At 30.6% G+C, this 25131-nt stretch overlaps 5 protein-coding genes across 5 annotated transcripts in view; 1 reads left to right on the top strand and 4 right to left on the bottom strand.

The window, feature by feature from the left end:
- Su(var)3-3 (Suppressor of variegation 3-3) overlaps window positions 1-9967 on the bottom strand; it is a 313385-nt gene extending 303418 nt beyond the window's left edge. Inside the window, exons 1-10 of the mRNA XM_026640419.2 lie at window positions 9803-9967; window positions 9496-9719; window positions 9189-9378; window positions 8823-8976; window positions 8412-8540; window positions 8115-8257; window positions 7627-7776; window positions 7322-7380; window positions 6530-6754; window positions 5850-5998 (exon numbers count right to left, since the gene is read on the bottom strand). Of these exons, the coding sequence (XP_026496204.2) occupies window positions 5850-5998; window positions 6530-6754; window positions 7322-7380; window positions 7627-7776; window positions 8115-8257; window positions 8412-8540; window positions 8823-8976; window positions 9189-9378; window positions 9496-9719; window positions 9803-9826 (1447 nt within the window). The 5' untranslated portion in view covers window positions 9827-9967. The remainder of the gene's footprint in view (window positions 1-5849; window positions 5999-6529; window positions 6755-7321; window positions 7381-7626; window positions 7777-8114; window positions 8258-8411; window positions 8541-8822; window positions 8977-9188; window positions 9379-9495; window positions 9720-9802) is intronic.
- Window positions 9968-11075: 1108 nt separating this feature from the next.
- Window positions 11076-12263, bottom strand: LOC113400771 (bursicon). The gene is made up of 4 exons (XM_026640421.2): window positions 12114-12263; window positions 11556-11665; window positions 11326-11451; window positions 11076-11246 (listed from the first exon to the last, which is right to left on the bottom strand). Exons 1-4 carry the CDS (start codon window positions 12211-12213, stop codon window positions 11112-11114), a joined length of 471 nt encoding a protein of 156 aa, XP_026496206.1. The 5' UTR covers window positions 12214-12263; the 3' UTR covers window positions 11076-11111.
- Window positions 12264-15989: 3726 nt separating this feature from the next.
- Pburs (Partner of Bursicon) lies at window positions 15990-17283 on the bottom strand. The gene is made up of 3 exons (XM_026640422.2): window positions 17057-17283; window positions 16454-16578; window positions 15990-16322 (listed from the first exon to the last, which is right to left on the bottom strand). Exons 1-3 carry the CDS (start codon window positions 17175-17177, stop codon window positions 16152-16154), a joined length of 417 nt encoding a protein of 138 aa, XP_026496207.2. The 5' UTR covers window positions 17178-17283; the 3' UTR covers window positions 15990-16151.
- Window positions 17284-18678: 1395 nt separating this feature from the next.
- Window positions 18679-21028, top strand: LOC113400770 (CAAX prenyl protease 1 homolog). The gene is made up of 2 exons (XM_026640420.2): window positions 18679-18926; window positions 19409-21028. The coding sequence occupies exons 1-2, from the start codon at window positions 18750-18752 to the stop codon at window positions 20645-20647; spliced, it is 1416 nt and encodes a 471-aa protein (XP_026496205.2). The 5' UTR covers window positions 18679-18749; the 3' UTR covers window positions 20648-21028.
- Window positions 21029-21114: 86 nt separating this feature from the next.
- On the bottom strand, window positions 21115-25110 carry LOC113400947 (organic cation transporter protein-like). Its single transcript, XM_064216304.1, has 8 exons — window positions 25102-25110; window positions 24526-24756; window positions 24236-24415; window positions 23865-24095; window positions 23558-23777; window positions 22150-22315; window positions 21552-21828; window positions 21115-21388 (listed from the first exon to the last, which is right to left on the bottom strand). Exons 1-8 carry the CDS (start codon window positions 25108-25110, stop codon window positions 21122-21124), a joined length of 1581 nt encoding a protein of 526 aa, XP_064072374.1. The 3' UTR covers window positions 21115-21121.
- Window positions 25111-25131: the final 21 nt, after the last annotated feature.

Here is a 25131-nt window from a genome sequence, read left to right as displayed (position 1 = left end):
TCGGGAAACGGGATACCAGTAATTATTGACACGAACAACTGCTTCGAGCAAAAATCCGCCATACGTTGTAAAAGACCACAAGCGAGCACTAACTCGAAAATTCCACACTCATAACGGAGTAGGCCCTTGGGGCGGGACGGCAGCCTCCAAACTCGTTTGAGAATCGAAATAGCTATTCATTGCTAAATTATATATGGATAATGTGCCAGATAACTTTAAATGCTATAACGGTGATTTTATGGTGCTAGCTAAATTATAAGCGAAAATATTCGTACCTATTTATTATGTTACCGCATGTTATTGCACTGTTATATAATACACACGAAACCCGACCTGACTTCGGGTGAAATAAATATATAGAAACAATATATTAATAAATTTCAAATTATATAAATCTGACTATGATACACTAAAATAGAAATATGTAAGTAAATATTCCAATGGAAGTAGGAATGAAGGTAAACAAACCTCAGATTTACGTATTTCATGCGATTTGCTAATTACTCATACATATTGTGCACTGCTAAGAGTTTATGATTATAATATTTTTATTTATAATACAACATTATTACACTTAACTACTTATTTCCACTTTAATTTTACTCCCAAAATTCCAATAACAGTTTCGTCGACGTTCAAAACGCCATTTTTTCGTATCGTCATTTAAATCCGTAACATGACCGATTCAAAAGTTCTTCAGAGCTGATTTGAACATTAAATATCTTGATTCTATTATATATTACATACATATATAATTGTATTTGATGTTGAAAAGGAGTTTCTTGGTGGTTCTTCTCGGTAGAATCTACATTCCGAACCGGTGGTAGCTTTACTTTAAATAGTTTGTTAAATGACGATTCAAAAGTGCTTGTAAAAGCCTACTTGAATAAAGTATATTTTGATTTGATTTGATTAATTGTCGCCCGAAGCTTCGCACGCGTTAAGGGATTTTTCATCAGCTGATAGACATAAAAAGTAGCCTATGTCCTTCCTTAGAGTTTAGGCTTCCTTCACATCAAATTTCATCAAATTCGATTCAGTGATTTGGCCGTGAAAGAGTAGACCAGACGTACCTTCAATGCAGGAATAGATAATATAATAAATTACAAATAAATTTATCAAACATAACATCTCCTGTTAAGCATAAAATAGTCCCGTTTTTTTTTTAGATTTCGATTTATTCATTCATAGTTTCCGTACATTTGTTTTAGTTTTACTAAAACGAGTTCCATTTAAAACTACCTAGTTCCTGAATTTGGAAAAACCAAACACAATATTTTTTTATATAAAAAGCTTGATGGACGGATAAATAAGACACCTGATGCTAAGTTATTACCACTACCCAGAAGATGACGCTGTGAGAAATATTAACCATTCCATTAACCAAATAACCATCACTAATGCGACGCCAAACTTGGAAACTAAGATGTTATGTCCCTTGTGCCTTTAGATACACAGGCTCACTAGGCGTAACACAACAATGCTAAGCATTGTTGTTTGGAGGTAGAATATGTGATGTGGTGGTACCACCATATAGTTTTGTTTATCACTAGTAGAAATCTTGAAGACTCTCGTCATTACGAATTCAGTTCAAGAAATCTATAACTAAATCTTAAGCATAATTGCCTAAGACTACTTTCAATAAAAAATTGTCACTAAAGTATAGGAAACGAAAATTAACCTAGGGAAAATACAAAGCTTACTAGGAATTGAACCCGCGACCTTAAGTTCTCTTAGTGCCTATCTACTAGGTCATCTTGGTATATAGCGCTTTAATATATGTATGTGTATATAGGTACAGTTTATACGAACAATACAATGTAACGATTTTAATTGTTTCAGTATTGATTTCCCACAAACACAAAATAAATAATGCATACTATAATTGAAATAATAAAATAGTCCACCACTGTGCTCGGCACAGTGGTTGGAACGCGTGCCGCGCCATGATCTTAACCGATGATTGCGGATTCAGACCCAGGCAAGCAACACTGAATTTCCATTGACATAAAATTTGTGTTAAAAATTAATATCGTGCTCTGAGGTGAAGTCAAACATCGTGAGGAAATGCATGTGTTTAATTTTAATTAAATTCTGCCACATTTGTATCCACCAACCCGCATTGGAGCAGCGCGGTGGAATAAACTCTTAACCTTTTCTTAGCCCAATCCAGTATATTTTTTAAAATTTCACCCGTACAAAAACGAGACAGCTAACTAGAATAAAACGCACATAAAAAAATCTAAATAGCGAGTACTTGTTTAAATACACTATAATAAAGGCTAATAAACAAGAAACGGCCATTGAAATTCTTCAGTAACTGCCACGAGCAAATATTGTTTTAAAGTCATGATAAATCCAAATTCTAACTAAATATACATCGGGAGCGCTTTCGTATAAGGCAAGGAAAGGCTCACGTGGTAACAAATGGGATAGATGCGGGACGACCTTTTAAGGAGAGTCATTTCTATTCGGAAGCAACTTTTGTATGTGGCACAATAGCGCATCGATTGCAGTGCTGATAGAAATTGTTTGCAAAATTCTAACGAGGGTTAGTAGTTAATTGAAATTATTGCCGTCGGCTGTTGTGCTGCGCGAATGACTGTCATTAGTATCGAGACGATGACTCGTTTATTTTGCTATTCGATCGATCAAACGATGTCGACACAGATTGGTTCGTGATTTATGAACTTAATGTACTAACCTTTAACCCACTTAAAGAGTTTTACACAAACGTTATGCAGGTCGTGTTCAAAGTTTACGAACATCGTATTTGTATAACGGAAATAAAAGAAACGTTCACATTAAAAATTGTTATATAAATAAATAAATATTGGACAACATCACATACATTACTCTGATCCCAATGTAAGTAGCTAAAGCACTTGTGTTGTGGAAATCAGAAGTAACGACGGTACCACAAACACCCAGACCCAAGACAACGTAGAAAACTAATGAACTTTTTCTACATCGACTCGGCCGGGGATCGAACCCGGGACCTCGGAGTGGCGTACCCATGAAAACCGGTGTACACACTACTCGACCACGGAGGTCGTCTCTTATATATTATTTGAATATTATAGATTGAAGTTATGTTCGAATCACGAAAGTACGACTAATATGATTAATATGGTACTTTCATATTATGATACGTTATATATTTTAATATCTGGCATATCTTCCATATTAACAACTACAGGTCTACGATAGACCCGATCGAAACCGATCTACAATAAAAATTATAGATCATATTCGAGATGTTTCGATATTAAATCCATAAAATTCATAACATGAAGTTCAACAGGCGGCCATGTTTGACGTTTACGGGCGCGTTCAGTGAGTGTGTTCCAAATAATAATTTCGTTCGTACGGTAAACTCAATTGAAACTTATACACAATGAATGATTAATAAATAACAAGTCGTATTTGTTTCGTTTTATTTATTTTACCCGATCGAAGCCGGGCTTTCATCTTGTTTCATAATACATTTGTACATGTAGTAGTCAATTGTAATGTATGTTTTTATTTTGACAATACATAAAATTTAATCGTTTGTTACGAAAACATTAATAAATAAGTCATTAAAACAAGATTATACAGTGGATGATATAAAAGGAGTTAGTATTTTTTGTCTTTTAGGCGAAATATATATTTAATATAAATGACGTAATTTCAGTAATCAAATTTTGATACAGAGTAACTACTGAGTTTCTAGTCGGTTTTTCTCGGTATAATTAACATTCTTTACTTTTAATACAATTATGTGAGTGTATTTGAGTATGTTTATGGATTGCATGTTTTAGGAATTGTATATTTATATTTATTCGGTCTTATTTGTGTAAATAATTGTCTCGGAAATTCTGTAATAATACACCCCACAGAACACCAAACCCAAGGAATGAGTTACCAAAAAGCAAACTTGTGGATTTGTCACTTGTTAACATTAAACGATTGCTTCGCCGTTTTTAAACCCATTTCAACGTTTCTTTTTTATTGAATAAATTATTATAGTTTAGCAATATTGGGACCCATTTAAAGCAAACTGTACAAAGTTGTAAAACATAAAACTATAAATATAATCGGCGTTAATAAATTAAACGCAGTCGAAATTCCGAAGTGAAGAACTAGAAGACAGTAAAAACAGTAAATCTATAGTAAGTAATTAGTACAGAGGTGAGAATGTGTGCGTGCGCTTGTGCTTAAAACACAAGCACACACACACTTACTAAATGAAATCGAATTCCTTTATTTAATATAGAAACATTACACTTCCTTATTTATTGTCAAATTAAAAACTACCAGTTCCGAAAAGAAAAAGTTAGTGCGTTTGTTTTTTTTTATTATAATAAACTTTTTTCTTCACACCAGACTCGAATATGGTTACACGACAGTATTAACACCAGAAAATAATTTAACACAAAACGCTAAATAGTTTTTGAATGAGATCTAAACAAAGAGCATAAATTATAAGATTAAAAGTATTATCTGAATAATTACGACTTTTGCCTCATAATTACAAAACATACTAAGATAATCCTAATTGGAAAATTCCATCGATTTCCAGATAATTCCATAGAATCGAGCGTAAACTACAATTACATTTCTATGAAAGATTTTTTTTTAAATTGATAAATAATTCCAGGTAATTCCATGATTTTGACAGGAATTATTATACTTTAATAGCCATTATAGAGTAAGTCCTCTCACTTTGAACTTATAATAAAAATCGTTAAGACATGCTATAGTAGAGATTCAGGTAATCTCTAAACAAACGAATCTCCAACGATTCTACGACTGAAAAGATGCATATTTAATTTATTTTATTGATATCATGAAAAATTTCTAACCAAAACGACAAATGAGCCACCGATGTAACAGGTGGTGAGTGGTCACCACCGCCTGTACACATTGGCACTATATGAAATATTAAGCATGTCTTATATGGCCAATGGCCATTGTCCAACATAAGGAAGTACGAAACCTCTTAAATATAGCATCGACAAAGTTCGTAAAACCGATCACATCCGAATAAGTGCGCCAAAATCATAAATCTTTCTTTATTTCTTATGAAAAAATAATCTTTGCGCAAACGTAATAATTTGTAATGTCATATAACTAAATACCTTCTTCAAATTGTTGATTGTTTTTTTTTTAATTTGTCGATGCTACATATAAATTGTGTCGTACTATAATATACTGTGTCCTACCGTCATACAGTTCACCTAGTACGGAGGGTAATATTCATCGAACTTGAGTTGCTTAGCTTTATTTACATTACATCATATTTTTAATCTTAATCGTGATAGTTTTAAAAGAGTCGAGATGGCCCAGTGGTTAGAACGCGTGCATCTTAACCGATGATTTCGGGTTGAAACCCAGGCAAGCACCACTGAATTTTCATGTACTTAATTTGTGTTTATAATTCATCTCGTGCTCGGCGGTGAAGGAAAACATCGTGAGGAAACCTGCATGTGTCTAATTTCAACGAAATTCTACCACATGTGTATTCCACCAACCCGCATTGGAGCAGCGTGGTGGAATATGCTCCAAACCATCTCCTCAAAGGGAGAGGAGGCCTTTAGCCCAGCAGTGGGAAATTTACAGGCTGCTAAAGTAATGTAATATTTTTAATTTAGTTACATTTTCTATATAAAATAATTGTTACATGTATTTATTAAAAAATAAATAAAAGATAATAATAATAAATGTCTCTAAGCTAACAATACAAAGTACTGCCCATTGGTAGTAGAATAAGTGATCAGCGTGACGTACCCAGACGAGCGTGCACGCAGCCTACCACCAAGCAAATTGTCTAAATAAATTTTATAACATATTTCTTTAAAAAATACCTGTCAAGTGGTTTCCAGTGAACTCGAAGTCGTCGTCTTGGTCCCAGTGCTTGAGGGAGAGGTTACCGAGTGGTGTTGCATTCGCGAACTCCAGATTGGCGAAGTGCCAGTCGAGTATCTGCCTGTCGCGTACCGACAGGTACACGGAACTGGGAATATATTACGTAATTGTCATCCTTTTATAACATACCAACATAATTATTAAGTAAATAACTATCATTTGTTCCTTGGAAAGGTTTAAATAATGTAGGTCATGCTGACGGTACCACCTCTCGTAGATTTCGGAATGGTACCAACAGGCTGTTACATTATTCTAGGGCTAGTTTGCTTTACGAAGGATGATAGCGTCTGTTTAAAATAAATTGTAAGACAAAAAGACAGATATATAACTATAGATAAATTAAACTTTTATTTAATTTTTCAAACATGGCAATGTGGCGTAATATACTTTCCAATAATAAAAAAAAAAAAAGTAACCAAAGTTTAGGAGCATCCGGAGTAACTACGGGGGGGGGGGGGGGGGCAGTGACGTCTATAAGAGGGAGGGGTACTGTCTTTGAATAAGGTAACTATCCTAATGGAATATAATACGAACGATATAATAAAATCCAATATTAAAAGGATATTTGTTTCCCCGGGGCCTCCAGGTAACTAAATCTAGCCATGTAAATAACACTTACCTGGGTGGGTTTGTTTCGAGCTGGGTCAATTTATCCTCAATAGTGCTGTTCTGGGTTACCATAGCTTCGTATTCGTTGCATAGCTGATTCATTTCCCTGTTCAGTCGACGTAAATTAAACTCTTGCAAGATACTCGCGTCTCCAGTCGCACCCTTTTCTCTCTCAACGAGCAAGGCTTCTTTCTCCGTTTTCATTGACTTTAATAATTCTTTTACATCGGACATCCTACGACAAACATAATTTATGAATTATTTATTATAAATTTATAAAATTTATTTAAAATCCAAATGACCGATAAAATACATTAAATTTTTATTAATTTTAGACGAAAATTGCATTACCCTTGACAATACGGAACATTAATACCCATTGAGCAATTCACACTATTCGTATATTGAATTCCAAAATGGTAACTCTTTAATGTTAAACATAGTTATATTGATGCTACTCGAAGGTAAGAATAATAATAAAAATGGCATATTAAAAGTCAAAAATCTTTGTTATCTTCAACTTTATTATTTATATAAGGCCGTTACACTTGCTTATTGACTGTCAAAAATCTACCACCAGTTCAGACATAAACATCTCAGATTTATGAGGAACTGGCCAAACGAAAATCAGCGGGAAAAACAAGACATTCTCTTGTGCCCTCATATCCCATATCCAATGCTGCTATCTCAGCTCCCTTATATGAGTGTGTGTTTGTGGCACTAACTCCTTTTTTATATATTATTGTTTTAATAAGTAAAATATATTTATTGCGGAATAAATAGCTTTCATCAAATTACTTACTTGTTTATATTATTCTTCATTTTCTCTTGTAAAGTAATTACTGCTTTTAATTGCTGAATCTGTTTAAAAGAAAAACTTAAATAATTTATCAACCCTTTAGGCTGTTCAAATTAAAAAAAAAAAAAACTATTACTAGCTTTTTTTCCGGAAGTAAAATCTTAAGGATTAAGTTACTACTTGAGTTCAATGATATAAAATTGAGACGAAGATTTCCTTATTAACTCCAAAAAATTTATTTGAATTTTGATATTTCTAATGGCATTTTATGATTAGATTTTAATAAAACGTTACATTAACATATCTACCTGCTTATGTTTAACATTTTTCTGTTGTAGTTTTATCACCCATTCGAGAGCTTGCCCGAGAGAGACTGGTGTGTCATTGTAATAGTTGAAGTCCACTTGATGCGACAAGTAAGACGTGGCATCTAACAAACGGTTAAACTCACGTTCCACCTTGAAAATAAATAAATGAATATAAGACAGACTTTTTTTTAAATTATTTAGAGACCGATGGACTACCTAATCTTAAGAGGTCATAAACACTTATAAAAATTAGTAACTAGTAATTGAATTATTTTGTCATTTAAATCTAAAGCTTAAAAACTACTTTATATAGTAGTAAAATATATGTTTAATGTCAGTGTGACACAAATAAATCTACCAAATCACATTTTAGTAAGCATTGCATATGAAAACTAATTGTTTATTTTTTCAACATATAAAATCATGCCCACATTTTTTTAAATATTTTTTTAACATTCCAATTTTAAATATTTTTTAATCATGCTTACCATTTCATCCTTATGCTTAGGTACTTGATTTCCAGTTGCTTCATACAGTGGACACTTTTGTTTAATTTTATGCAATTCCATGTTCATCTGAACTGACAAAGTGGTAACAGGATTGCCACCCAAGCCTGTTACTACCATAGCCCCTGAAACATTAGATTAAATTATTTGCTACATAATTAACAATTTTTATATGTTCAATAAAATCTATGAATATTATTACAGAGTATAAATTTTAAAAAAAAGTTTATGATTATTGTTTTATGATTACAATGTTTTTATTAATCTGTTTATATTTACCTAAATCAGCAACATAAGGCCCTTTTCTATAAGTTACAACTCTACCACCCACTCTGTCTCTGCCTTCTAAAATCACAACCTCACAACCAAACGACTGAAGTTGACGAGCAGCTGCTAAGCCTGACACACCTGTAATGTTATAGAAAGTATTATTACACAACATACAGAATTAAGTAAGTTTATATTTTTTTTATTATATCACAAACAGCATACCATAAACTTAATCTCAAATAATGTTTTAAACAGTTTTTATTATTTTTTCTTGACAGTAAACAAATACTTGTAAGAATGTCTTAATGATATTATTTAATAGCATTCATGGCATATTTAACATGCTATTTTAGAGAAACAAATAAAAATAATAAACTAAAATAATAAAAATTTTATGGAGAATTGATGTTAAATACATACCTGCTCCAATAATGATAACTTTGGGCCTATGTTTTCCTTTAGGTGGAGATGGAATTGGCGTCACTCTTTCATAAATACCATAGTTTATAAAGCCATGTCTTTCTAAAAATGCATGACATCTTATAACCAAAGCTGGATCTCCATTGTAAGGTGGCTAGAAAAGAGAAGATTAAAAAAACTAAGGCATAGCTTATAACATTTTTTATCTATATTCAATAATAATTATTATAAAAAAAGACTAATTCTCTTTATGCATTATTTAAAAAAGTATAAAACAAGCTAAAATCTTTTTTTAATACTACATTATTTCACAGGATATTTCAATATTATAAAATAGTCATATAGTTGGAAATAAATAATACTTACTTCCATCTTTTGTACAGCTTGTTCCAGAGTCAGTTGTTTCTTGGGATCCTCAAACCAAAGCTTTAAAACACGATTTCTGATTTGCACAAACGTATGACTGGATGGTCCTTGTAAATCAGAGAAACACTCAGCTTCCAAAGATGACATTTTGTCAAATGGAAGTCTAGATTGAAACGCAGCTCCTTCCAAACTATATGAACATAAAAACAATGATTTATTAATATTCTAATTGGATCTATCAATTATGTCTACTACACAATAATTTCAAATAAATCGTTACTTTATATTGAGTACAACTGTTTATTACCTGTTTAGCATCTCTTTATAGTTTATTTCTTCAATGTCTTCACTTTTAGTTTCTTCGATAATGATCGGCTTATCTTCTTTTTTAGAGTCAGTAGTACGACTGGAAGACGACTCCCGCCGTCCAATAACTGGTTTGGGACTCGAAGACGTAATCTTACTCTTTTCAGATTGATCAGATTCAGAATCATCTTGCTTCAACTTTTCATCTAATTCGCGGTTTTCGACCTAAGAGCAATAAACATAACCTGTGTATCAAAACAAATCCAAAAAACAAACCCGGTTAAATATTAGATATTTTAAAACCATACCTTAGTGCGTTTACGACGACTCATTTTTCGTTATTGTATAGAAATTGTAAAGGAAATGGATATTAACGATAATTAGATGAATTCAAAGTGTAAGACAATAATCAAAACAAAGTTTGAACTATCAATAATTATTAGAATAGTGACAGCTTTTAATGACAGACTAAAACTGACACTTGACAGTAACTTTACAACTAAGTGTTGCTGCTTTTCTAAGTTAAATTTAAGTTATAAAATAACAAATATTTACTGAATATGTTGTGTACTACAAGCAGTTATTGATTAATTGATCTTTAATTATTATTAAAATATATATGTTCCATTTAAACTTTCAAAGATCCAATAAAATCATCATTGACATTCAAAACGCTATTTTCACGACATTAACGATATTGTTTATTTGTGTTCACTCTTCATAATTAAGATTGGAATGGTCCATAATTGGCAAAACAGAAAAAGTAGACATGAATTATGGCATTTCATCAACAATCACACATTGCACATTTTTTTGCTTAATTATTATAGCTTAGGCCATAGCTTTTAAAGCAGTATTTGCCCTAATAGATTGAATTGTGGCATTTCGTAGTAAAGTATTATTCCTAAATTACATATTAGTTTTTTATTAAGTAATAGTCTTTTGCCAATATTTGTGTGTGTGCTAACGATTTTATTTAGATACTTATACAAATAATTATTGTTTCAGATCTGGATCTTCGATCACCAAGATTAAAAATAGACTGAAAAGGTATTTTTTGCAAATTGAAAATAGTTTCAATATTTGTATCGTTCATTCCAAAGTAATATGAAAACAATCAAAATATACTAGGTATTCGTGTAGCATATTAATACTACATTGGATATGTGTTAATTAATAATGAATATACCTATATATAATTTGTATATTAATAATAAATTTACTATAACATATTACATAAAAAAATATTACTTTTACTGCAAGTTACTGTCATTTCTGTGCTTAATAAATTTTAATACTTTCAATGAAAACTTTTTCTTTTGCACTGAATTTACAAAAAATATAAAAGAAGAGCAGATGCACTTAATAGTGCAAAGGATCTCTTGTTATTCCATCTATATGTTCATTTTTACTTCAAACCAAACTTATTATTAGTAGTAGTTAGTGAGTATATTAAAAAAAATATATTATTTGTACTTAATAAGTTAAATTTAATAATAAAAAGATATATAGTTTAAAATAAAATGTATTAAATTGGTCAAGGAATTTTATTCTTTACATTTTAAAAACTTTATTATTTATTTAATTTGTTCAGTCGTATTAATGATTTCTTTATATTTATAAGTTCTGCCTAAAATGACTCTTTAAAATTCCTTCATCAGCGTATCCCGCAATTTCCTGAGGAATAATTGAACTTTCTTCAATAGCACCACATGGACGACACATGCATTCTAATGGAGCTTTCGTGGACACCTGAAATCATTTAATCAATTTTAGAATGATTTAATATAAATTAAGAAACATGTCAAAGACAAATAAAAATATATTTTACCTTTCGGAAACGCTTTTCTTCATTCTTAGCTTTAGGACAAAATAATACAACAGATGCCTCCCTTTCTCCTGATTCTTGACAACAGTTGCAAGATCTTTCCATTTGCCAAATCTTACTACCGGAAACCTTTAAATAAAGACATTATTTTAGGCTAATGCATTACATACATAGTTGATAGACCTTTTCTTGTTTATAAAGTGACACTGAATACATGATACGAATATTATTACCTGAACGTAACTCGTACATTTACCGATGCAGGCGTATGATGGAATAGGCTTAGGTACACATCCTGGATGTTGAAGTACGTGAATAACTGGAGTCATTTGGCATTCTTGACCTAAAATAAAAACTTATTTTTAATATTACACATAACACAACACATTGAATCCGACATAGAACCGAGATGGCCCAGTGATTTGTGGAACCGAGATTTCGGGTTAAAACTCAGGCAGGCACCACTGAATTTTCATGTGCTTAATTGGTGTTTATAATTCGTCTCGTGCTCGGCGGTGAAGGAAAACATCGTGAGGAAACCTGCATGTGTCTAATTTCAACGAAATTCTGCCACATGTGTATTCCACCAACCCGCATTGGAGCAGCGTGGTGGAATATACTCCAAACCTCCTCAAAGGGAGAGGAGGCCTTAGCCCTGCAGTGGGAAATTTATAGGCTGCTAATGTAAAATGTAATGTAATGTAGAAACGAACGAGATTGTTTGAATTTAATATAATTTTAATTATTTAGATCTTTATAATTCTAAATTAACTGTAAAAAGAACGACTTACCGGGAGGCAGCTGAACTTCTTGTCCATTAGCTTGCTCTTTTTGTAAGTGACACATTGAAAGAAAAATCAAGCTAAAACGAATTGAATTAAGAAACAACATATTTAATTTTAAATATTTTTTTATTTCCTAGATGGTGTTGCTTAAGCGGAGGATGCAACTGATGTGTATATTTTCACGAAAAATCTCGCTTATAAAGGAATTAAATGACCTTATTTTGTTATTGGACGCGCGTCTAGTATGTGATACATTGAAATCATTTTAGTTAACATACCTCCCGAAGAAATACACAGATTTCAAGCAGTGTGGACACGATTTTCTTAATGGATTTTTCACCGAGACCATATGGAAGTTTAATCGTTTATAATAATAAGATTAAAAGTGTTGTAAATGATATATGTAATATAAAACTCTTGGAATTTTCGTACAGTTTTGTGTGGAATTGTGAAAACAATACTGTACTTTTTTTAAAACTATTTTGGCTATAATATAGTTTTAAGTATTTGTGTACTTAAGTAAATTTGGAATAAATATTTAAACTGTCTATCTGACGTTCTTTCACTACCAAACCAATGAACCTTGACGACATAGGCTACTATTTTTGCCTAACACATGACAACCAAACCCCGAAAACGCGAGCGAATCAGCGGGCGACAACTAGTATTCAATAAAAGTTAGTATGTTAGACGCCAGGTAATCTAACTCTAGCAAATTGTTGTGTTAATCGAAATTATATAAATGATTTACACAAATTCGTTTAAAGTTTTTCAACTATCGTTATTAAAATACTAAAGTTTCAACGTAGTCAAAAAAGGTTAAATCTTTAAATCAATAATATTAGTTAAATCAATCATTATAATTATTAACCAAACAAGTAATATAATATTTTTAAAGTGTAAACAATGCATGATCACTGATAAATATTAAATTTACAAAAAATATTATTTTTTAAATTGCAATATAAATAATTGCGTTGATTTAACTTCAACCATTGTTAAACAACATAATTTCTATATAATGCTACACAATGTCTTAGCCAAAAATATGATACGGAAGTATTTTTAGGAATTACTTTAAAATTAATTTTTCGCCATCCCTGCAAGTAGACTTAGCTCAGCAACATACGCGGCTAGTTAAATTACTGACAATTAGTATACCTTGGTTATTTTCATTTCATTAATTCGGATATCCTAATAAGCTGGATTTACACAATGGCCATTCACGGCTAATTCCCAGGGGGATACATTTTTAGAGGCCGCAAAAATGAGGATAAAATTATCGCTTTATAAAAAATATTTTCTTATTTTTAAAATTAATCGAAACTTTATAAAAATATTTGATAGTGGGGTGCCATTTTTTTACAGTTCCCAGGGTTGGCGCTAAGGTTGAATCCGGCATTGGTTATAGTATACTTATAACTTTATATGAATACTTCAAATACGAGCTGTTAAGGCTATTTTTAATCTTCGACCTGAAAATTTTCTTTAAAAAGTAGAAACAGCTAAAATAATAAATTTACTGATGATACCATTAAATTGAACTTTGCAAAGTTTATAATATTATTATAAAGTCAAATCAACTTATTAATGACATAATTTTTATTTATGTTTGTCAACAAACAACATTTAAACTGAAAAGTGTTCATTTCAGGCTTTCTTACTTGCTGGCTTGCTTACTTTAAATATTTAATGATACAGCACAAAAGTTGTTAGCTACATAATATTGAAAGTGAGTACAAAAATTACATAGAGGAACTAAATGGAGGTATTATTCTTGTACTGGTTAATCATATCATCAACTATTACATACATAACGTCTTTCCATAATAAAGCCGTTCTTGCTCTGAGAATGACGAAGTAGACTCTCGGAGTAGATACCACGGGTTTAGCACAGAGAAATGTAGTCGTTCAGTAAAAAACAAAAGTTGTTGTTGTATCGTTCATTTAGTAAACCCTGTATGTCTACAGGTGATAGACGCAAAAGCATTGGTTTTCAGCATTTTAGTCTAAACAAGAACCCTGAAACCCCTGTGCTCTTTGTCCATAGCATTGTCGTCTGTCAAAATACGTACCACTACTACTACCACTTACCAACCCGAACAGAGGAGAGGGTAATAGGGATCATGCCCCCTATTAAATCGTATTCGTCATATTCAGATAAACCTTTAAAAAGCAGAGACTACGAAAGTATTAGAATAGTTTGATTTGCTGTATAATTTTATTCATAATATTATAACTACTAATTTCTTAAAAAAATTAATGTTTATATAACAATTATAAAAAGACTAAATACTTATTTTCCGGTTCATTTTGTTAGAATCACCATTCAGGAACGATGATGTTTGAAAATTATTTTATTTTGTAAAATTAAGATTCAAATGATAATGAACCAACCAAATTATATTTTACGACGAATGAGGTCATTTGATTTATTCTGTGAGTCCCATATGTTACACTTTAAAACGTTGATTATGGAACTGAAGGTGGGTAGCGAAATGATATTGATAGCTATTCATTGACCGTTCAATGTCTACTTCATAAGTACTTGAGCTTGCCACTTTTGATGTTACTGGAAGAATCCGATACAATAAACGTAGTGACAAGGCTCTCATGAAGGAGCAGGAAGTTAAATTCCTAGTAGTAAACATATCAAGCTTTGCTTCAAAAGGATATTTGACAATGTGAAAAATAAAGTGTCAGTTATTGTAATCAGCATATATTTTGAGTTTAAAAATGGTTATTTATTAACGAAAGTTGAAAATAATAATTAATTTATATAAAATTCCATAAATAAAAATGCATTCTTTTAAATGTTTGTCACGTGACACAAAACGCTCCTGATTCATCGGATTTATGATGATGTCTCTTGCTTGTTAACCTCGTTTGCCTACTGTATGTGGATTATATGTGCCACAGATTACAATAAAGGCAAGTGACGTCACCGACCCCATTGCAGCGCCATATTGTTAAAGTAGCGTTTTCGCGCGCTATTTAAATATTGAGTTTTTAATTTGATATTTTTCAGCAAATATATACTAGAATTAAAAAACACTTTTACTGGGTTCCTTAACCTCTACTAAATAATATAAAATGGATTTTAAAAACCAGTCCAACCAGTAGCCTATTGACGAATTGTTGTTAATGATTAACATTTCAATGTAAATGTACAAGACCTTAACATTAACGGGAATAATTTCAGTCTACAGATTCCATTCACGCGAGGCCCGCGTTTTCACTGTGAAAACACCCACTTAAGATTAATATAACGTGTAACGTGTAATTTGTAATATTATGTTTGATCTAAGTAATTTATAATAAATTAATTTATTTAAACAATGGTAAAATATACCAACTATATATTATTTAACTACAGTAGTTATTCTTAGAGTAAAACGTACTAAAATACATAATGTCACTTCATTGAATTTGAATTTTATACTTACCTATTTACCTAACTACCTGTAACAAAATAAACTAAGAAAATAATCGATATGAAAGGAGTTGAAATTGACGAAAATATCAAAACGTTAAATCTATATAATATTTAATAGCCATATATTTTTAATACTTAATTTTTTCTCGCTGTAGACGCTACGTCAGATCATTCTTTTGAAAATCAAGAGTTATATTTGTTGCTGATATTTCGTTCAAAATACAAAGATTTTTGATGTGTTACAGTTTGACGAAAATATTTTATATAATCCCTAATAAAAGGAGTCACTTCTTTATAATATGTGTACTATAGGGACTCAAATATTTTTTATCTGTATAAATATCCATAATTGCTGTCGTTACCCTAACAATGGAAATGAATTAATTGCGTAATACTATTATTAATCGCTTTGGTTGCAAGTGTAGAAAGGAAATAATAAAATGGAATACATTATTTCATGGATGGTTTATTTCATTTATTTATATAAAATTTAAATCCTTGACCAATTTCAAACATCATCTTCTTTGTATTTACATTGTTTCCTTTGACATGGTTTTAACACAATTCATTAAACATTTTAAGTCGTATTTTATAATGTCGCTTCATTCTTATCGGCTATAATCTCCGCATTTATAACATTTACATTCAGCTGGTTCCCTCAAACGAATTTCCATTATTGCGTTTTCTTCATCTTCAAATCTCATCCCATCGGAATCGTAACAATGAGTGAGTGTCACCAATCTTTCTCTAAGATAATTTTCCTTGCAGCAGTAACATTCCTGGTAATAATAGACACAAACTTAAAACAAAATCCGAACAAAAATAATAATAATTTTGTTTCGTACCCTTTAATAATAAATAAACCAACAAGAATTTACTCTGTATTTTTCATTCTAATAAAATAACCAACCTTTAGAAAGCCCGTTGCTGCAACAACAGAGGGTTGCACTTGGCTATTACAAATTCCTTCACACTTGTTGACAATAACCTCACCGCTACACGATCGTACCAAACTGCCCATTTCATCATATTCCTCTGAAAATATATATATTGATAAGATTATATTTTTACCGTTTTAATAAATTCATACAAGAAAATTTCTACGAAGAGTAGATATACGGTTATTCAAAGTTAAGGCTCAAAATATTGATAATCTTTTTTAGGAAACTAATACAAACAACTAAGATAATATGGAATTTTTAAGTTCATGGTCGATCTAACGTACCTATTGAGTTAGATTGCATGTATTTATCTAGTTATTAAAGACGTCGTATTTTTTTAATGAAAATAAATGTTAATATTTCTTTCGATATCGATCAAATCTTGATGATTTAAAATCAGTTTCACTTAACCGATTGAGTTGAAATTATACAACTACATATATGAATATCAATACTATGACACGACACGACACGACACAGAACATTAAGTGTATTATTTTGTGCCAAGTTGCCACCAAATAATATTATTAATAGATTTTTTTTTCTATTTATTATATAATGGGATACTTTACCTTTCGTTACATGAATTTCAGTGGGGATCGTCTCACAGTTTTCATCTGCATAGCATGTTATAGCAATAACAAACAGCAATTCTAAGATATAAAATTGCATACTTCTTAAGTAAAACGACATTTTCAATTAAATATTTATCTAATCTTCACTACACAACAGTGCAGATGGAACTGTCTTTGCTAAGGAAATAATCCCCTTTTATAGGAATTGTATTATGCCCTATAATATTTATACAAGTTTAATGTATGAAGACCGCCGCCGTCATGTTTATCAGCGGGATACTCGGGATAAGTAAAATGTCTTGTAACGTATATTGCAACATTAATGCTGTTTTATATTTAAAGCAAATGAATTGTCAATTTTTCAATTACGATCAATATTTTATCTTATTATTCTAAATAAAAAAATATTATTTTCCAGACATTAATTTTGTAAATCGATGATAACTTTATATTCAAACACATATAATTATAACATTATATTCAAACCTAATGATTATGATACGAAGAGATTTAAAACTCCCCCTGACCTTTTCAATCACGACATATAGATTACTTTCTAGACTAGCCAAATGCACAGTATTCATAAAGTGCACAAATATGTACTCAAATACGATTCTTATAATACAAAGGTAATGAAATACGACTGGAGAGATGTTAGACACAGGAACAGCTTCACGCGCTTTAAGTTAAAATAGAAATAAGGTTCTTAATGGATTCACTCTTAATTAAATTATTTCTTAATATTGATGGGTTCTATAATATTTTTTTTTCATAAATGCGGTATATATATTTAGGTATTATTTTTTTACATCGGTAATTCGCCAAGATATTACATCCATTGTGCCTGTAGTTACACTGGTTCAAATTGGAACACAACAATACTAAGTATTACTGTTAGGCTGTAGAACATCTAATCAATAGTTGGTACCTATCCAAACAGACTTATACGAAGCCCTACCACCAAGTGTGGCACTAACGCAAAATTAAACTAACATTGTCAAAAAGAACATTGTCGATCCAGGTACTTTTTAAATAAAATAACGACTCCGTATTGTAATACTTTGGGAATAAAAAATAAATGTTGCCAAAAATTTATAATTATAATATGAAAGTGTAATTAATGTCTGTTTATTAAATAAGATTTGACTGTAACTTTCGAAGTCTTCATTTTCCTTTTTTATAATAAAGTAATTAAATCTAGCGCCGGAATATCATATACTGCAGGCAACTGCTTCGGGGTCCCGCTTCGGGATGTCTAGATCAAAAATTAGGAAAATAAAAAAAAAAAAAGGTAAGAATGTATTTTTTTAAAATGAGCCTTAAAATAGAAGCATACGATGTGTAACGTCTGTAATCACATGATCATCATGGTTATATGTATTAAGCAACATTAACAATATAATCCTCTTGGAAAATGGGTGGATAGTTGATTGACCAAATCTAGCACAGCGCGCGTTTATGCTCATCAATAATATGAATTACAATTGTATTAAATAATGAAATAAGAGACCAAATATTTGAATATGTAGGAAATTTATTAATTTAAATCCAAAAAGATTTTTACTTATGGCAATTTAATGCACTATTCTATGCTCGTCTCATGTCTCTTGTCACAGTCTATGATATAAATGTCTGGTGAAATCCGTAAATAATCTTTCTTTAATTTGATATTTTTCTAACGCGATTGTCAATGTCAAATAGTTTCGATTTTGTCTCCATTTTCTATATTTTTTATTACTTGTATGAGTATATATATGGTGATAATAACGGCCTAGTAATGACAATCGATGAAAATTTATTACTCTTGTTAATTTTAATATTCTCCTGGGTTGAATATGCTTGGGAATTATATCTTTCTTTGCGGCAGGTAAGTTTCTTGCGTTTACGTTTACTACTTATTTGTACATGAAACGTCGGCATTTTAAAAATGTATTAAGTCTACACTAATATAGCAAACTTAAATTGTATAGTCCCTACATTACTCGTAAAACCATAGAAAATCGGAACAATGTAAACTCTAGCTTCAATTTATATAATATTATATATAATATTATTATTATTATCATGAGAGTGCTTCTAATTTGAAGTCTTACAGCTTCTAAATTACGAAATATATCTTAAGTAGGTATACGCTGGTTTCTAATTAGTCTGAAATAAAAAAATTAAAAGAATCACTCCAATTGGTCCACACAAATAAATAGTTTTAAAAGTAACCTTACTTTTGCATTTGATGCATTGTATATAAGTTTTTAGAAAAACAAATTAAATTAAATACATTATTATATATTATATTTTTAACTATAATTTTTTTAATAAAAAATACAATAAGGATTTAATTTATATTTTCAGCTGATGATATACAAGACAAACAATACTATCCCAGAAGATTTAAAAGAAATGCTCAATGAAGAATCATTTAAAAAGGCCCGGCTATATGGAATTGATAAATCACAATACAAAATTGTGAAAGAATTTTATAGTATATCCTTAACATCATTTATTCTATATAATAGATGGATTTCTGCAGCGTGGCAAAAATCAGAAGATATTGCAACCTTTTTTAATATCAGTCCAAGTCAAGAAATCTTAATAAGTTGTGTCTTTATGACATTTGTTACTTTATTCAATTTTGTTGTAAATATGCCATTTTCTATTTATGAGATATTTGTTCTTGAAGAAAAACATGGATTCAATAAGCAGACCATTGGATTCTTCATAAAAGATCAGTTAAAGTCACTTGTGCTTAGTCTTGTTATCACATTGCCTATTGTCTCTATAGCTATATTTATTATTATGCTTGGCGGAAACATGTTTGTAGTTTGGTTGTGGCTATTCACAACTGTAACTACATTGATATTATTAACTCTTTATCCCTCAGTAATTGCACCATTATTTGATAAATTTGTTCCATTACCTGATGGCACTTTAAGGAAAGGTATTGAGAATCTAGCATCAAGACTCAATTTTCCACTATCTCAGGTTTACATAGTAGAAGGATCGAAGCGATCAGCACACAGTAATGCTTATTTCAGTGGACTATTTGGTGCTAAAAGAATAGTCTTATTCGATACATTGCTTGAAAAACATGATGAAGTTAAGAAAGTTACTACTGGGTGCACTGAGAATGAAATCCTTGGTGTTTTGGCTCATGAATTAGGTCACTGGAAGTGTAGTCATATTTATAAGTCTATTGTACTCACTGAAGTAAATCTTCTACTTCTTTTTACAGCATTCGGGCTACTCTTCAAATATTCATTGCTGTACACCTCTTTAGGATTTCCGTCTGGACAAGAGCCAGTAATCATAGGGCTAATAGTAGTATTGCAACTTATTCTTGCACCCTACAACTCTCTATTATCTTTCTTTGCAACAGCTTTATCAAGGAAATTTGAGTTTGAAGCAGATAACTTTGCAGTTGGTTTAGATTATCCTATGGAGCTCAGATCAGCTCTTATTAAATTAGGCAAGGATAATTTAGACTACCCTATTTATGATAAACTTTACTCAGCATGGTATCATTCTCATCCAACTTTGTTGCACAGAATTGAAAATATCAAAGTTCAAATTTCTAATAAGAAAGATGATTAAATAATCCAAATACATTCTATCATACAGTACAATTACTTTTAATATCTATTTTAAGCATTTAATAAAGTAGTTTTAAATGCAATGCATTTGTATCATATTTATATTATAATAGGTCACAGAAGGATTTGTAAATTTTATACAAATAAAATTCTTGTATAGATGTCAAAATTATAGAGTTAAGTTAAATTTTGTAAAACCATTACCAGTAATAATTAACTTAAATGCATTTAAAATGTTGCACACCAAAACTACTATTTCTTATTTGAAGATACATAATTATATACATGACTTTACTGTGATGTTAAGATTTTTACTTTAAAGCCACTGTCTGTCTGTAGTGTTATATTTAAGGTTAAAGTCTTAATATACTTTTATACTTTCTCTCATTGTTTTTTTTAATCATACTTATAATTAAAAATATTTTTAATAATGTATAGAGTTAAAATTAAAACTGATGAACCAAATTATTAACTTTTATTTGAATTGTTCAGCTTGATCTAGAGTATCTGGGAGTGGTCTATCTTTTGTTTCCGGCAAGGGTGCAAGTAATACCAATTGGGCAGCCGAAACTATTGTCAGTAGAATAAGTGGTAGGTCAGGTCTTACGTCATCTAAGCTCACAACAGCTGGAGCTACCATAGACGCAATACGAGCGAAAGTTGTAACACCGGCCACACCTGCGTTACGCCCTAGAGTCGGGTATAATTCTCCCGTATACAAATACAATGCTGGTACAGTACCCTGTTCATAAATAGAGTTCTTTTATTATTTATTGGGTTATTCAATAAAGAGGAATGCTACTAATAGTGGTATTTATATTTTTAAATACAATAGAGCAAGTCAAATTGCAGAACTTTCCCAATTTTCATCGACATAATTTTATTTAGCTAAAGTAATGACTCACCGCTAAACCCGCAAAGCCTAGTCCTGCAAATAACAACCTTGGCCAATCGTTTGCATAATAATCTCTTGGAATAAGTATTATAAAAAAAAAACATAATGATGATATCACTTGATATATATAGATAGTCGTTTTTCTTCCAGCTTTAGTGATAATTAATATACATGTTAATCCTCCGGCAATATAAATAAATCCACTCATTGCGACTGCTAAAAAAATGTTCCCGCCAATTAATCCTAGATATTGCGAGAATGTATAAAACGCTAATCCGGTAAAGAACCTAAAAATATAAATTCAATAATAAAAATGCAAGTAGTAAATAAATATGGAAGAGGCGAGATTTCCAAGTGGCTAGATCGTATGAATATTAACCTAAGATGGTCGATTCTAACCCGAGGGACCCTGGAGTTTTCATTAGGAAAACGTCTATAAAGTAAGATGGAATTGTCACATGTGTCTACCGAATTCCATTGGAGCAGTTTAATGAAATAAGTTAACTTTACGAAGTACCTATGTAGATATCTATCAAATCAATACAGCTATAAATCCTATATATACCGAATTCTGACAATAAATTGTTCATACTTTTTAAAACAATTACCAATTCAAAGACAAAAGTAAAGTTTTTAGTCTCATATTTTCAGATCTTAGAAATGCTATAAATCCTGGATCATTACGGTTTCGTGTTTTGCAAATTATTATATTGTGCAAAACAGCGTCATAGTATTTTTCTCTATTATTTTGTTTGGCTGCTTTTTTTAGAACTTCTGAAAGAAACATTTTTATTTAAATAAAATGCATAATTAGTATAATAAAATAAATAAAAGTAGGTGTAGAGAAATGATATAAAAGTGTTTGCTATAAATTAAAAAAAATCAAGATATTAACTGTTGCGTCCCAATATACAGGGTTATTGGTAATTCGACGTATTCCCGTTAGGAGGTGATAGGGTTGATTATTTGCGATAATTTTAACCCCATATGCATGATGCAAAAGTGAACCATTTTTGAGTTATAACGTTTTTTAGATTTTTCAAAATAAGTCAAAAATGCAACTTCAAAAACTTTTTAAAAAAAAGTATCAATTAAAATCTATTTTTTTCTTCTGATTTATAAAAAGGAATAAACACTGGTTATTTGTCAATATTAAAACAATAATTATCGGTCCAAATTTTAAAATGCGAAACGGAAAAAGATATTATTTCAATAGTTTTTTTCCACAAAAATGTTTTAAAAACAAAAAAAATCGTTATGAAACTCGTCCTGCAGATTATTTTAAAATCATAACCGTTTTATCAGCTCTCCAAAAATGTATAACAACTAGGAACTTATTTCAAAACAACTGAAATAAAATGACCACAAAAGACGCTGGCAGAAATTTGTATTCGAACATGAACGAATTTGGACTAAAGTTCGCTCTTTAAAATTCACACAAAATTAATTAAAAACAATATCCAATGTAAATAAAACTAAAATACAAATTTAAAATAAAATTTAGAACTCAACTGCCGAATTAGTCAAATTATTCCGCATCATATTTGATGCGCTTTTTTTGTTCTTTAAAAATTTAAAAAAAATGTTAAGGAACGCTTGTGTGCGAAAGGTTATTAAGTATCTTAGGAATGAAACGATCGCTTACTGGCTGTTTCTTTTGATATTGAATATTTAAATACTAAAATTGACAAAATATTACCCGCTGAGTTTCTTTCGTCGGTACTTCTCAGGTCAGGGTATTTTCTTTTCCGAACCGGTGGTAGTGATTAATTTGACAATCAATAAGTTAATGTAATGCTTCTATATTTAATAAACGAATTTGATTTGATAAGTTAAAATTTAAATGGAACATAAATATAAATTTATAAGGCTTATACGTTTTAATATTATTCATTAAAGTAAAAGTCAAAAACTTGAATGAAGGAATACATAATTCTTTGGATATTATATTCTTTACACAACACGCACATATTTATGAAAAAAATAATTTACCTTATTCTAATATAATGTACCTACCTAAAGCTTTTTTATTTCGACCAGTAGCTAGAAGCCATCTTGGCGACTCGGGTATTAATAACCAATATATCAAATAAATGGACGAAAGGGTTGCTAAAGCAAATTCAAGTTTCCTCCAGTCTCTAAGCCAATAAGCTAAGGCAGCCATCACTGCATTTCCTAATCCGAATGGCAACTGGTAAACGATAGGCATTATTGTTCTCCACTTACCACCAACAACCTGTATCAAATATAACTACGAATTCTAACCAATCTTTCATTTAAACATTCAGTTTGCACAAAAATAACCATTATTTATCTCGCTTACCTCCATACTGATAACAAACGATATAATTCCTATACCCCCAGAAGCCACAGCTAAAAGAGACCAGTTAATAATAAATATCCAATAAGATGTTGTTATACTACAGATATAGCTCATGGTGCATTGCAGTGTAATTCCAATCATAAGTGGATATTTACGACCGTATTTGTCGGCTACCACACCAAAAATAATACCACCTACTAAAACACCCCACATCATTACACATTGGGTGAACTGAAAAAAATAATCTATAAATTTAAAATGGTTGAATTCGATGCGCATGGTATTATATTTTTCTTTTAAAAATCATGAAATTCAGAATAACATTATAGTAACAATTTTCGATGATAGAAGTTGGAAGGGTAACCACGCACATGTATGAGCCAATGCTTAGAGCATACTAAATTCCAGTCTGATGTGATAGTTCTGTTAAAGACACTGTTATCGTAAACAAAACGAGGACATGGAACCAGTGGTATCAATGATCTATCCATATTTAGCTCGAATATTAGAATTTCAGGATCGAAAATCAAACAAGGATGTTCTTCATTTTTCTGTTGAATGAAAAAACATAATTTTAACTTATTAAATTAGTTACGTAACATAACTTATGATATACATTCACAAAAGATAAACATTTTGAGAGATAAGTACAAAGACGTACCGGACAGCAAATTTGTCGCCAATCTTCATCTGTCCAAACAGCGAATGATTCTGGTTTTGCGCACCAAAATTGTTGAGGAGGGGCCATAAATATGATATTTAATTGATACCAAGCGAGCGGCAACTTTATCATAGCCATATATATACTTATCCACAACTGCCATTTCCCGAAATCGCCAACAACTTTGAATGTAAGGTTATCAGCATCACAATTGTCACCAGAAATGATGAGCTGTAAGTTTAGAAGCAACTAAGTACTGTAAGTACCTACATAATTTTTCCATGTAATATGAGAATTTGATAGAAATTGAGATTAGAATTATAAAATATTAGATTAGAGATATTAAATTTATTTCTAAGTAAGTAAGTTATTGCAGAAAAGAATGATGATGTTTAAGAACTAATATCCTAATACTAATATTTGCGAATTAAAATAGGTAAAGCTCGTAATTTTAAATATGCAGTGTATAGATAGAGATTCATAAATATTTTCTTAAAGGATAACTGAAAAAACTATAAATTATTTATCTTTTTAATAAAAAATAGATTTTTTGGCCTTCTGCAAACAGAAACTCACGTTTCCCATTATTTTTATAAATATTGAATT

Source organism: Vanessa tameamea, chromosome 11, assembly GCF_037043105.1.
Source record: "Vanessa tameamea isolate UH-Manoa-2023 chromosome 11, ilVanTame1 primary haplotype, whole genome shotgun sequence".
In the NCBI taxonomy this organism is placed as follows: domain Eukaryota; kingdom Metazoa; phylum Arthropoda; class Insecta; order Lepidoptera; family Nymphalidae; genus Vanessa; species Vanessa tameamea.
The sequence above is the reverse complement of the archived record's forward strand: the minus strand, read 5'-3'. Positions and strand labels throughout refer to the sequence as shown.